This window comes from Conger conger, chromosome 10 (genome assembly GCF_963514075.1).
Source record: "Conger conger chromosome 10, fConCon1.1, whole genome shotgun sequence".
Taxonomy (NCBI): domain Eukaryota; kingdom Metazoa; phylum Chordata; class Actinopteri; order Anguilliformes; family Congridae; genus Conger; species Conger conger.
The window spans coordinates 21833246-21846011 of NC_083769.1; the positions used below are offsets into that span (position 1 = coordinate 21833246).

Sequence of the window (12766 nt, forward strand, 5' to 3'; positions counted from 1 at the left end):
AGTGTTTTTTTAAGCTCATTGCCTGGTCATGCTGCAAGACAGTGCTCACTAGCACCACTGCGGTTGGCTCTAGTCTAGGTAATTTAGACCCTTACTAGTCTCATTTAGACCTATACTTTTCAATGTAAAGTCAATCGTACAATTGCGGTCAAAATATTAAGTCAATATTTTTTCCCACAAGAAAATTTTGTCACAATTTTGTGTTTTTTCTTCATCTAATGTCTCTCCATGTGCCGAAGTGATTGTGTTATTAGGACAATACAGCAATACTTTGCGGACAAATCAGGGACATATTATGTCACTCTATCTTACGTGCCTCGACAGTAGAGAAGCAGAGTGCGGCTCCTCCACTGTATCTGGCTCTGAATCGTACAAAATGGCAGTGCCGACAAATCCCAGTTCCGTGGCTTCAAAACGCTTTTCTCAAGCCCATGGAAAGTCAGAGGGTGACTTAACAGCCACGTGGTCCATATTGTTTTTAATCTATGGCTGTGATACACGTTGAGTGGAACAGCCTTCCTTTAACATCCCCTCCATGCTTCCATACCAGATAAACTGGGAATATGGCCCTTCCATTCATTTTAATCCATACATAAAGAAAAGATTAGATGCATTAATACATTAATACATTAATACAAATTTGATGGGGAAATAGGATTTAAAGTGGTCCATTGACCCCTCAGATAGTCTCCTGATTTGGACCACACATTTTGTGAGCCTAATTGTCCGTCTGTAACATATTCAGCTGCTCACTAGTCACTGCGCAGGTAACAGTCCGATCCAGGAACTGCACTCTTCACACTTCCCAGTTATTTGAATCACATGTACAATGCCCGGGAACCTTGTTGTGCTATCAGTGTATCACTTCTTTTTTCCATTTAACTTCAGCAGAAATCCCCAACATCTCAGCATCTATTTTTACTTCCCTCGTTGCACAATCCCACAGATAGACTTGGTGTAGCCAGACACTTTTTTTTTCCCAAATAAATGAGTCAAATGTCTACAAGCTCTTCTGAGAGAATAACATCTTCTGAGAACATCAATAGAAAAAAAACCCCATTAAACCGGTCTGAACACAGTACAATATGCTCTTGAGAAATCTCAGTCATTCTCCAAGAGTGATGTCAGAATTAAACTTTAAACAATTCTTTTACCCCCAGCAATCACTCACAGCCACCTCTGTGGTTATAGGGGGAAATCGCAGCTCAAAAATAACCAAATATACAGCACATAATGAGTTGGCCCAAATGAGCAATGAATTAAATGAAGTATTGTCTTTTATTGTACAAATCAGCTGAACCATCAGACAGATGGATTTGTGAGATCTACTTGACTTTTTGCTTGTGTTTGCTAACCTTGTGCTCTTATCGGTCCCCTAGAACACTCATTACCCATGTATTTCTCTACCAACATCGTGGATGCTCCAGCAGGTAGGACAAGCCCCAATGAAAATGTGGACCATACACTAAAGAAATTGATTTTCAGTTTCCTGTATGTAAATGGTAAGTTTGGCTGGTGACATGGTAAGGTAACATGCTTAAGTTTGGCTAGTGACATGGTAAGGTAACATGCGGAACGGTTTGGCTGGTGACATGGTAAGGTAACGTGCTGAAGTTTGGCTGGTGACATGGTAAGGTAACATGCGGAACGGTTTGGCTGGAGACATGGTAAGGTAACGTGCTGAAGTTTGGCTGGTGACATGGTAACATGCTGAACAGTTTGGCTGGTGACATGGTAAGGTAACGTGCTGAAGTTTGGCTGGTGACATGGTAACATGCTGAACAGTTTGGCTGGTGACATGGTAAGGTAACGTGCTGAAGTTTGGCTGGTGACATGGTAACATGCTGAACAGTTTGGCTGGTGACATGCTGAGTTCAGGATGTAGTTGTCAGTTTGGCTGGTGACATGGTAACATGCTGAACGGTTTGGCTGGTGACATGGTAAGGTAACATGCTGAATGGTTTGGCTGGTGACATGGTAAGGTAACATGCTGAATGGTTTGGCTGGTGACATGGTAACATGCTGAACGGTTTGGCTGGTGACATGGTAAGGTAACATGCTGAATGGTTTGGCTGGTGACATGGTAAGGTAACATGCTGAATGGTTTGGCTGGTGACATGGTAACATGCTGAACGGTTTGGCTGGAGACATGGTAAGGTAACATGCTGAACGGTTTGGCTGGTGACATGGTAACATGCTGAACAGTTTGGCTGGTGACATGCTGAGTTCAGGATGTAGTTGTCTTTCTTCGCACTCCCAAGCTGCAATCCTCAGCAATGCTCTGGAAAGGTCAGGGGTCAAGCTGGAGGGTGACTTCATCAAGTCATACTTAAAAGACATTTGATTCTCATGATCTAGTGCATTAATGGCTGGTGGATATCTTGTATTGAACATTTTAAATAATAGAATCACAAGTGAAGACGCTACAGCTACCTTGTCAGCGCCCGCCATCTAGTGGTAACAAAGTGCTGCATGTCAACGGGAACACACAACATTCAGCTGGAGAAGAAACTTTGTGAGGAAGACTAACTTTGTTAGTTTCTAAAGCTGGTGTGGCAAGCCAAAACACTTCCATGAAAACATTTGTGGTACATGCTGGAGGAAATATAAGGCAATTTAATAGATAATTGTAACTTTTGGAATTGGAAATTGGAACTTTTCCTATCACATAATGTTACATACACAAGTTTTACACAAGTTTTGCTTTAATGGAATTGTTCATTTTATTACAATATCACATTTTAGACTTGAGCAATGAGACTGACCAGATGTAGAGGGAGCCAGATTTAATTAAAAACCAAAGGCCTACAGATAAAATGATAAAAACATGATTAAAAGCTAACCTATATTCTTCAAGCTAATGCATAAAATATATTAAAATGATTGAATAATAACATTGCCAACATACATGCACTAATACTTAAACATCTATGGAAATACCTAGAGTTAAAATATGGAAAATAATGGCTGCTAGCAAAAATAATGCCTTCTGTAATACCCTGATCTGAAAAGATACAGAATCAGTGGACCCGACAGAACTTGGTTACATACCTTGCGACCTTTGTTGCTTATTACCTTTATTTTTTATTTAAAAAAAAAAAAAAACTCCATCTTCCTCTCTCCCTTTCCTTGGTAGCCTCCCAGTGCAGAGTATGCTAGTGTTAGGCGCTATATAAATAAAAGAGTAGTATAGTTGCCCCAGTCTCTTTTGAAAATATTGCACTCATTAAATCGATCAAACAAAGTCACTAGGCTAACAGTGTGTAGCGGTTCTGACACATTCAGAAAACATTTGAGAGCGCATCACACAGATGAAGAAAACTTGTGGGGCGATAAAAATTTGTGTCGCGTACATTTATAGCATTTTTCTGGAAGTCACTTTTAGTCAAAAATAAACATATAAAAATGAATTAAGGGCCCCAAGCGACATTCATTTATTCACATCAATAAAGTGCATATATATGCTCATGAAACAATTACAAGCAGCCATGGATGAAGTTCCAGGTGTCGACCACTGCTTTGGCCAGGAAACTGCACTCTTTCTCAAGACCTGAACACATACGGCACAGGAAATGCAAGATACAGACGTTTAAAATGTTCCGCTAACTCCCCCCGGTGGTGAAAACATGAGACTGCATGAGGTAGGGAGACCTAAACCCCAGTGACAACAGGAAAGACTATTAAGAATATTAGAATATTTCCCAGTGTCACAAGGAAGTTAATCTGACTATTATTCAAAGGGGCCTTTCTTATCGAGTAAAAAAAACACTCTGTACACACATCACCTTAGTACAAAAGATTCCATTAAACTACTGCATTATATAGGGCCACATATATGTAAGCCTCTCTATGAACAGGCCATTGAAAATCCTGCTTAAAACAAGCCACTCTTGGGCTTCCTCCGGATCCCATGAACTCTTAGTCGTTAGAAAGAGGCAAGCACTCTGCAGGTAGTGTTGGGCTGTTGGGGAAAAGGTTATTATTGGGACCAGTACATTTACTGTAGTTAATTAGACATCCTTAATGCCTGTGTTTTCTTGTTGACTATATATATATATATATATATATATATATATATATATATATATATATATATATATATATGCATGTGATGACGCATACAAAGAAACAAACACATACACACACGCATGTGTGTGCACACACACGCGCACTCACTTAAAAAGTCTACGTAAATAAAAACAGAGGAGGAAGAGTCCTCCAAGAAGAGAAGCATGGTCTTGCCCTGACTCCAGATCTCAGCTTTGGAGAGTACGAGTGTGGGAACAGAAGCCCAGTCACTCAATGTCACTGTCCCAACTTCCTCCTCCTCCTCTTCCTCCTCTTCCCGCTCTCCCTCAGTCCGTGTGTCTCAGCCCACACCAGGGGGCGCTCAGAAGTCGCTGAGGATGCTGATGTCAGCGAATTCCTTGCGGTATCGGTGCGAGTACAGCCCCAGCAGGAAGGCCCACTTCAGTGTCATGAAACTCCACACAGCGGACAGGTAGAGGCTCCTGGGGTCAGTCACGCCTGCGCACAACACACAAATCAGCACAGTCAGAACACTCCAGCCCCTAATGCAACCAATGAAAACAATCCAACTCTACCCCACACCCAATCAGAACACTAGCCCACCCCCACACCCTGCAAAAATACCACAACTAATCCGAACACTCAAAAGCCGCGCAGAGCCTATGAGAACATTCCGTTCCAACCCTGCACCCAATCGGAACACTCCGATCCCACATTTGGGCAAACCATTCAGAACAATCCACCTCAGGTCCACACCCAATCAGAACGCCAGCCCACCCAGTAAAACACTCCAACCAAACACCCAATCAAAACCCTTAAATTCCACACCCAACAACACTCCAACCCCATATGGTGCCATGTAATTATGTATTCCTGCCACTAAATTGTTGGCTTTCATCTATCTCTGTGCTGTGAGCACCTTCACCACAGAATGGGGCGTCCTGTAGCGTAGTGGTTAAGATAAATGACTGGGACATGCAAGGTCGTGGTTCTAATCCCGGTGTAGCCACAATAAGATCCGCACAGCCGTTGGGCCCTTGAGCAAGGCCCTTAACCCTGCATTGCTCCAGGGCAGGATTGTCTAGTCTAATCAATTGTACGTTGCTCTGGATAAGAGCGTCTGCCAAGTGCCAATAATGTAATGTAATGTAATGAATGAGAGCTTCAATTGCCCTCTACTTATCTCAGATCACAGTACATTGGGCAGGACTCCATTGGGTTAAACAGACTTGGACTTTGGGTTACACAAACTTGCACTAATTCCCCAAGTGCCAGCAGTCAGCAAAATGGGCAGACACAGATCAGCTGCTTTTACAGCGATCATTAAAAAAAGTATAGCTAGGCTATTGGCGGAAGTCCTTGAAAAATTATGTAATCAGAAATATTTGCCTCCCTGCAACCGACTCCCAGCTGCTTTTCTCGCATGGCCGCATACTAAAAACTTTGGGGAACCCCGAATGCGCGAGTGATGTTCTCCAGCTAAGCCAGTCAAACCCGTTTTCCACCACAGAGCTGAAAGCAGACTAGCTGGAGAGGTTGAGCCTGATTCTTTCACTAATTCCTACGCTGATTCCTTTGCTCTAGCACTATCCACAGCCAGAGATGACTAGCGCTACCAGCACTGGCTTTCGCGATGGAAATCTAAACTTCATGCGACGTGCATCTCCCAGTTGTTTGCTGTGTTTGGCATGCTCCACTGATCAAATCGAGCTCATCTTCACGGCTACCAGTGCGGACAGCATCTGAAGTCTGAATTTTAGCAGCTTGCTGGCTCGACCCAGAGTTGCCATAATACCACACACCCGCAGTGATGTCTGTGGCATTACGTCGGATGTCTGATGAGCTTGCCCTTCTCTGCTAAACTACGCACTGCGTTTGCAAAGTATTCATTAGCTTCACTCTTACAGGGGAAAACATGCACGTATGTCCTGAGACTCTTCTGTGAATTCATTGATTTTCTAACACTGTTGCATCAGCCTTGTTGTATGTATACTTGTAAACAGATCTGGGAGAGAGCAGCAGCTAAATGCAAATGCTAAATGCAAATGTTAAATGCTAAAAACAAATGCTCAGTTCTAAGGGTAAATGCTAGTGCTAAGTGAGCCGCACAGTGAAATGCTCATCCCAGACATGAGGTCTTCCTGGTTGGGAAGTCTTCAGAAGGCAGGAGAGAGGGATGTGAAAGAGAGAGGAACAGAAAGAGAGGTTGGAATGAGAGAGGGGGCTGGGGCTGAGGGAGACTCACTCTGCTTCTGCGTGATGGCGAGGGAGAGGAAGGTGATGAAGGCCACCACAGCCAGCAGGGAGAAGAAGCCGCTGATGACAATGAAGAACCTGAGCCCCTTCAGCCAAGTGCGCCAGTAGTCCTGCAGGTACATGACGTGTGTGATGAGGGCCCAGAGCGCCAGCACACCTGGGGGGAGACACACACACACAATACTTAAGAACAATACCATTACACAATAGTCCTTCTATGAAATCCAAGCTAGTACTGGCACATTTCATTTCCATTCAGTATGAACCCACTGGTATCCTCAAAGTCAAGCATGCAAACATGCTCTAACATTTGGCACATGATTCCGGCACTGAAAGTTAACACAACTGCAGCTGTGAGGATTAAAATGTCAGGGGTGAACAGTGCTTTGTGACATGCAGCACAGATCAAGTGGTCAGAGGCTGCAGTGCCAGCACAGTCCTAGCCACAGTTTGACCTCAGCAGTCATACGACTGCAGCTCTGACCACAGCACACATTGCTGTCCAATTACACTGAACCCTTTTGAAGAGTAGCTTTTTGGGAATGTTTATACAAAAAAGTGTTCTAGAACATTACATTCAATTACCAATAGCGATTTTTACATCAACATTAGAAGGTTCGGTTCACATTCTAATCGCATATTTGTGATTTTAGACCTCAAAGGGTTAAAGCACACTGTTCTGAAAAGCACGCACTGCACTATCTCACTAAATTTAAACTACCACCGGTTTCCTGGATTAATACAGGACAGAACCAACAAGCTATACCCCAGCCAGTCATGTATGCTCACTAAAATGATGTCCCGCTTTGGTTTTAACATTAACTTACAGCAATGAATGGACCAATTGCCATTTACTGAACACATACACATATTTTATTATTATATTTTTTTATATAAGTAGCCAAGAGAGAAAACTAAATTTACTGGATGAGCTGGGTGCAATTATCCCTGCTTTAAGTGAGAAACAAAGACCTAATTTCCTGTTCAGCTTTCAGAGTGAAGCTTTCAATACCCCTTCATTTTAGGTTAATTTACTGCGATGTAAATCCCCCCCCCCCCCCCCCCCCCCCCCGAGTATAATTTCCCCAAAGAGTGACAGGAGCTTATTAGAGGTAGGTGCTTAGCCCGGTGAGGTCAGAAGATGAGCATTTTGCTTTGCAATCTTTCCATCAACTCTTTTCTTCTTCTTCACAACTGTGGTCTCCATCTGGCCATCTGACAGGAAGTGGCCCCAAAGTGATTTTCTCCATTCTGCAATTTGTTTTTAAGTTGCCTTTGGGCTTCCACAGAAAAGCCTGAGTCACTGTCACACAGTCTGCAACACAGGTCATAAAAACCTTCTGCTTCCTGCACAGAACAGAATTTCCCATAGACATACGGGCGTGGTAACTAGCCAGGCCATGTAATCTTAATTATTCAAACGCTCCTAAACTTCAGGTGCAATTACACTTCACAAGTGTAGGAATAATTTTAAAAAATTCCCAGTCAGAGAGAATTTCTATAAAAGAAACAGCTTAGAATTTGCAGTAAAAATGTAATTAGGCTAGATTTTGGGTGGGATCAGACAAACAAGCGCATACTTACTTACCTTTGCCCTGCCCCAAAAAAAGAAAACATTTTAATAATAATAATAATAATAATAATAATTCAACAGCACATTGTCTGAAACACAGTAATATTACTGTGGATGAGATATTAAATAAGATAACTGGTAGAGGCTTTACAGTACTTCTTATCCTGATTATACTATATATAAAAACACATTTCCACAACATCTTCTAGAGGAGAAACGTGTTCAAACACTACTTGCTTGCATCATCACGATCCCGACCAAAGACGAAGCCAAAGTGTAACAGTCGACTGGAACACTATTATGTAACGAACAGCTAAGTGGTTGGGCCTTCGGGGTCATTCTGTGCGAACGAAATTCACCACGTTTATTTTACTGAAAACGATCATACACTGTTGATTCTAGCCACAGCACACATGATTATGCGTCTGTAGGACGTTTATTTTGCTTATAACAGTGTAGGCTAGTTCAGATAAAATAATTATTTGACTGACATAGTTATCTGAACCTTACTGTAGCAATAAAACTAACTTAAAACAAACATTGGTTTATCTGTTGTTTAAGTCGAGTTGGTGCACACCAAGGAATGAGTTTGTTCTTATTGTAGCTAGCTAACAGCTATTGTCGGACTATTCAACATTGATGCTAACACTGATATAAAGGCTAATATAAGTAAACATCACGAAAAATGAACGAATGTCGCCAAGCTAACGTAGCTAGCCAGCTAAATATAAATATTCGGCGCTTTGAACATAGCTACAATTAGCTACCTAATTTTTTAACGCTGGTTTACTAGAGGTAGTTAACTGTAAAGCTGAAGTTTCAAAGTGTGCCGTGACAAGCATTTTCCAAATTAGAACCTTTGGGTACCTGCATGTTACATTATAAAATAAAAAAATACGAAGATGTGAAACTTTGATGTAGTTCACTAGCTGGCTGTATGACAGATCAATATTTAAGAGCAAGTTAGATGGTTGTCTATTAACGTTAGCAAAGCTATTAGAAAACAGTAGCTATACCCTTAGACTAGTTATTTAGCTAGCGAACGATAACGTAACGTGCAGTAGATATGTGCACATGCATAACATAAGCTGTGTAACTAACTTGGCTAACGGTAGCAAACCTACCTGACAATCCACCCATAGCTCCCGTCCATGGTTGTTTATATACAATGTTCCAAACGAGAAACGCCGAAAATCCGACTAGCATACCAAATGTGGCATACGCTATACTGATATGAATTTTCTTGATCCCCATTGTGAATAACGACTTGGCTAGATAATGCTAACTGGCTATTAAAACAAAACAAATTCCGAGGTATCCTGACAGCCTACCCAACAGCTTAGCTGTAATATCCAGTAAATATACAGCTAGGCTAACTATATTAGCTAGCTACCAACAGCTGATCAGCTTCGGAAGTTGTAAAATAAAAGAAGGTGGTTATGAAACAACAGCCCTGATTGTGTTACCTATTCTATTACTGTCCGGAAGTTCATACCCATAAACCTCTTGACATTAATTGTTTGCTGGTAATGTCGAAAATGACACACTGACTACTAGCTACTCAGTCGGTGTCAACAATGTTATTAGATAACTAGCTAGCTAGCTTCTTCTTCTTTCCCCTGATACCATCTCAGCTGCGGATCAAAGACTGTTTATTAAGTAAGACTATACGATCCTCCCATTTCCTTGTTCATCTTTGTTGGGAATAAGTGTTATTCTGGATTGGTTACTGGCAAGTGTAAGAAATGAGGAAATGCCTAATTCAGTTTCCCAGACAAAGCATTAAATATTTCATTTCAAATCTCGATGAGCAGAAGTAAATTATTGTACAAAATTGGCTTTGTCAGGCTTGAATTGTCATTAGGTTCACTAAGAAAACGTGAGTCTACAATCTTGTAAACATAAACCATCTTCACTGTACCGCAGAAGTCAAAAGATGTACAGCATTCTTTATAAAATAGGAAGCAAGTCTGAACAGTGTCATCTCTGGTTTGGAAGAAGTACTACACTGTTTACTAAATGACAAAATTAGTTTTCTTTTCTTTCTTAAGAGCACACTGACATCACAGGAGATGCCATTTCAGAGCTTATAGAACTGGACATAGTCACATAATTATATGTTTTGACACAGATAAGACTCAGTTTAGGTTGGGTTTTGCCTTAATGCACCACATGCTAAACGTTGGCTCAGACTTGCAGTACTGTTCCATGCTAACAATGCTTACAGATTTTTTACCATTTGACTAAATCATTTGACTAAATTTGTTTCCTGTGTGGTTTGTGTGTCTGAGAGACCTCAACCATTTTTTTTTCCAAAGGAAACACGATGCATTATTTTTTTTCTTTCTTATAAGCCAGTAACACCACATCCCTTCTTTGCATTAGCAACAAGATGAGAACGTGTCCTGGCTTCAAGTTGTATTGCACCTTGGTTATTTAAGGCGAGCGCAGTATTCAAAGGAAATTTCAATGCACACATTTCAGCCAGCATGCTTACCCTCATACAGAGCTCAGACCATATCACCCCTGCCCATTAATCTCTGTGCCACCTCCTTGTTAAATTCAGAGTTTCATGTTTGTTGCTGACTACCCATAAGACACGTCATGCCCTTGGATCTATACACTTGCAGGATCTAAACCGCCTGTTCCCAGCTGCACAGTGTACTTACCAGCTGGATTCCTGGTCATCCCTTTTAGGCCTAATACAGTTTTGCACCTTGTCTCTGGAAGTTATTCCCAGCTATATTAAATGCATATTAAATTCAGCTATAATTTGACTATAATTGAGAGTTAGCCTGAAGAAAGCAAACACACATATTGAGCTCCAAGATTTTTGGCACCTTTGACTGGCAATGCACAATGCACAAAAGATACTTAGAAAAAGACTAAAATAAACACAAAATGCCAATTCATGAAAATACTGTACTTTCAAGTTTTAATGAAACCAACCAAAATCAAACATTAATTTAATAAAATAATATATTTAATCAAAATCATGGTTTCATATTTATTGGCACCCTTGGTTTAGTACTTGGTGCATCCGGTTCTGCCAAGGATAACAGCATGGAGTTTTTTCCTGTAATGCTTGACAAGGTTAAGGAACATACACTCAGTGAGCACTTTATTAGGTAATTATTAGACTTATTTTTTAGAGTTATTGGTTTTCTGCCGCTGTAGCCTATCCATAGAGGTTTTATGTGTTGTATGTTCAGAGACGGTCTTCTGAATACCATCCTTCTCCTCTTACCTCTCTCATTAACAAGCCATTTTTGCCTGCAGAACTGCTGCTCACTGGATGTTTTTGTTTTTCGCACCATTCTTTGCAAACTCTTAGAGTCTGTTGGCTGCGTGTGAAAATCCAAGGAGATCAGCAAACTCTGAGATACTCAAACCCCCCTGTTTGGCACAGTCTTTCCAAGTCACTTAGATCACATTTCTTGCCCATTCTGACATTTCATCTGAAAGACAGCTTAACCAGTTGCTTTTATGCATTTAGTTTCTGCCACATGATTGGCTGATTAAATATTTGCACTAAAAAGCTGGTGTAAAGATTTACCTAATAAAGTCACTGAGTGTATTTGAATGGATTTTTGACCATTACTCTATGCAGATCCTTCCATGATCCTTCACATTCTTTGGCTTGCATTTATTACCACAGGTTCTCGATTGGATTGAGGCCTGGCGCCTGAGACGGCCATTGCAGAATATGGATTTTGTGGCCACAGAACCATTTCTGTGTGGATTTGGAAAACCATTCTAAATAACCACGGAATCCTACCTGTTCATAAATGAACACATCTTCATGAGAATTGTGAACTAGCATAACTGACACCACAAAAATGCCATATAAGGCTAGGTATATCCAGAAGACATTCATAAAACTGGCATCGAACCCCCAAGCTGTCCATTTTATGTACAGTACTATATGTGGGTTCTGTCAGATAGATGAGGCCAATGGGATCAATACAAACAAGGTAAGTAGTTTACCACAGAACACTATCGACACCTGATTGGTTATGACTGCAGTCATTTGTTTTGGCAAAACCTAACAATATGTGGACCTTGATAAACATTCTCTTATTCCTCCCAAACAGTCCAGTAAAATACATTTCTGAAAACATTTGAAGCGAGAAATATCCAATGCAGTTGCTGAATTTTGATTAATATTTGATCTGTGACACATAGTTTGAAAGTTTGATCTGAGTTTTGTGAGCCAGGTGAGCTGTACTGGATACATATCATTTGCATGTATGCAAATATAAAATCATTGAACATACCACAGGCTGGGACCACCATTTTGTTCATACCTAAAAATTCAAAATACAAGAAAATAGGTGAATATGCCATATTCTCTTAAAGGTTGGAACGCGAATTTAAGGACTATAAACACAGGCAGGCATTTGCAATGGTCTTGTAATAATGTTTAAACACAAAAATCTTACCTTTTGTACCTTTAAATCACTCATACAAGTGATTTAAAAATAAACTACGCATACAAGCGGTTCTTACATTAGGCCCATTGTCTTGCTGGAAAGTCCACCTACAGCCAAGTCTCAGCCTTGCAGTAGAGGAAACCAGATTGTCAGCCAAAAGTGCCTGATACTTGGTGAAACCCATTGTACCATTGACCAGTGTCTTTGGATGTTGGAATTAAAACAGCCCTAAAGCATCACTGCCCCACCATCAAATCTCACCATGGGTATTTCTGTTTCGAGGCCAAACAGGCCCATGCTATATCTGACCAAAACATTCAATTTTGGTCTTATTTGGTTTCATTTGGTCATTTAAATTATGATTGAACAAAGGTGCTGTGGTCAGATTGAACAATTGGACATTCTGGCCTGATACAACATCGGCATTTTTGGCATCGAAATGGAGATGCATAACAGGAGAGGTACCTCATACCCA

At 40.9% G+C, this 12766-nt stretch overlaps 1 protein-coding gene across 1 annotated transcript; it reads right to left on the reverse strand.

The window, feature by feature from the left end:
• Positions 1–2687: 2687 nt before the first annotated feature.
• Positions 2688–9635, reverse strand: slc48a1a (solute carrier family 48 member 1a). The gene is made up of 3 exons (XM_061257933.1): positions 8983–9635; positions 6275–6442; positions 2688–4527 (listed from the first exon to the last, which is right to left on the reverse strand). Exons 1-3 carry the CDS (start codon positions 9110–9112, stop codon positions 4391–4393), a joined length of 435 nt encoding a protein of 144 aa, XP_061113917.1. The 5' UTR covers positions 9113–9635; the 3' UTR covers positions 2688–4390.
• Positions 9636–12766: the final 3131 nt, after the last annotated feature.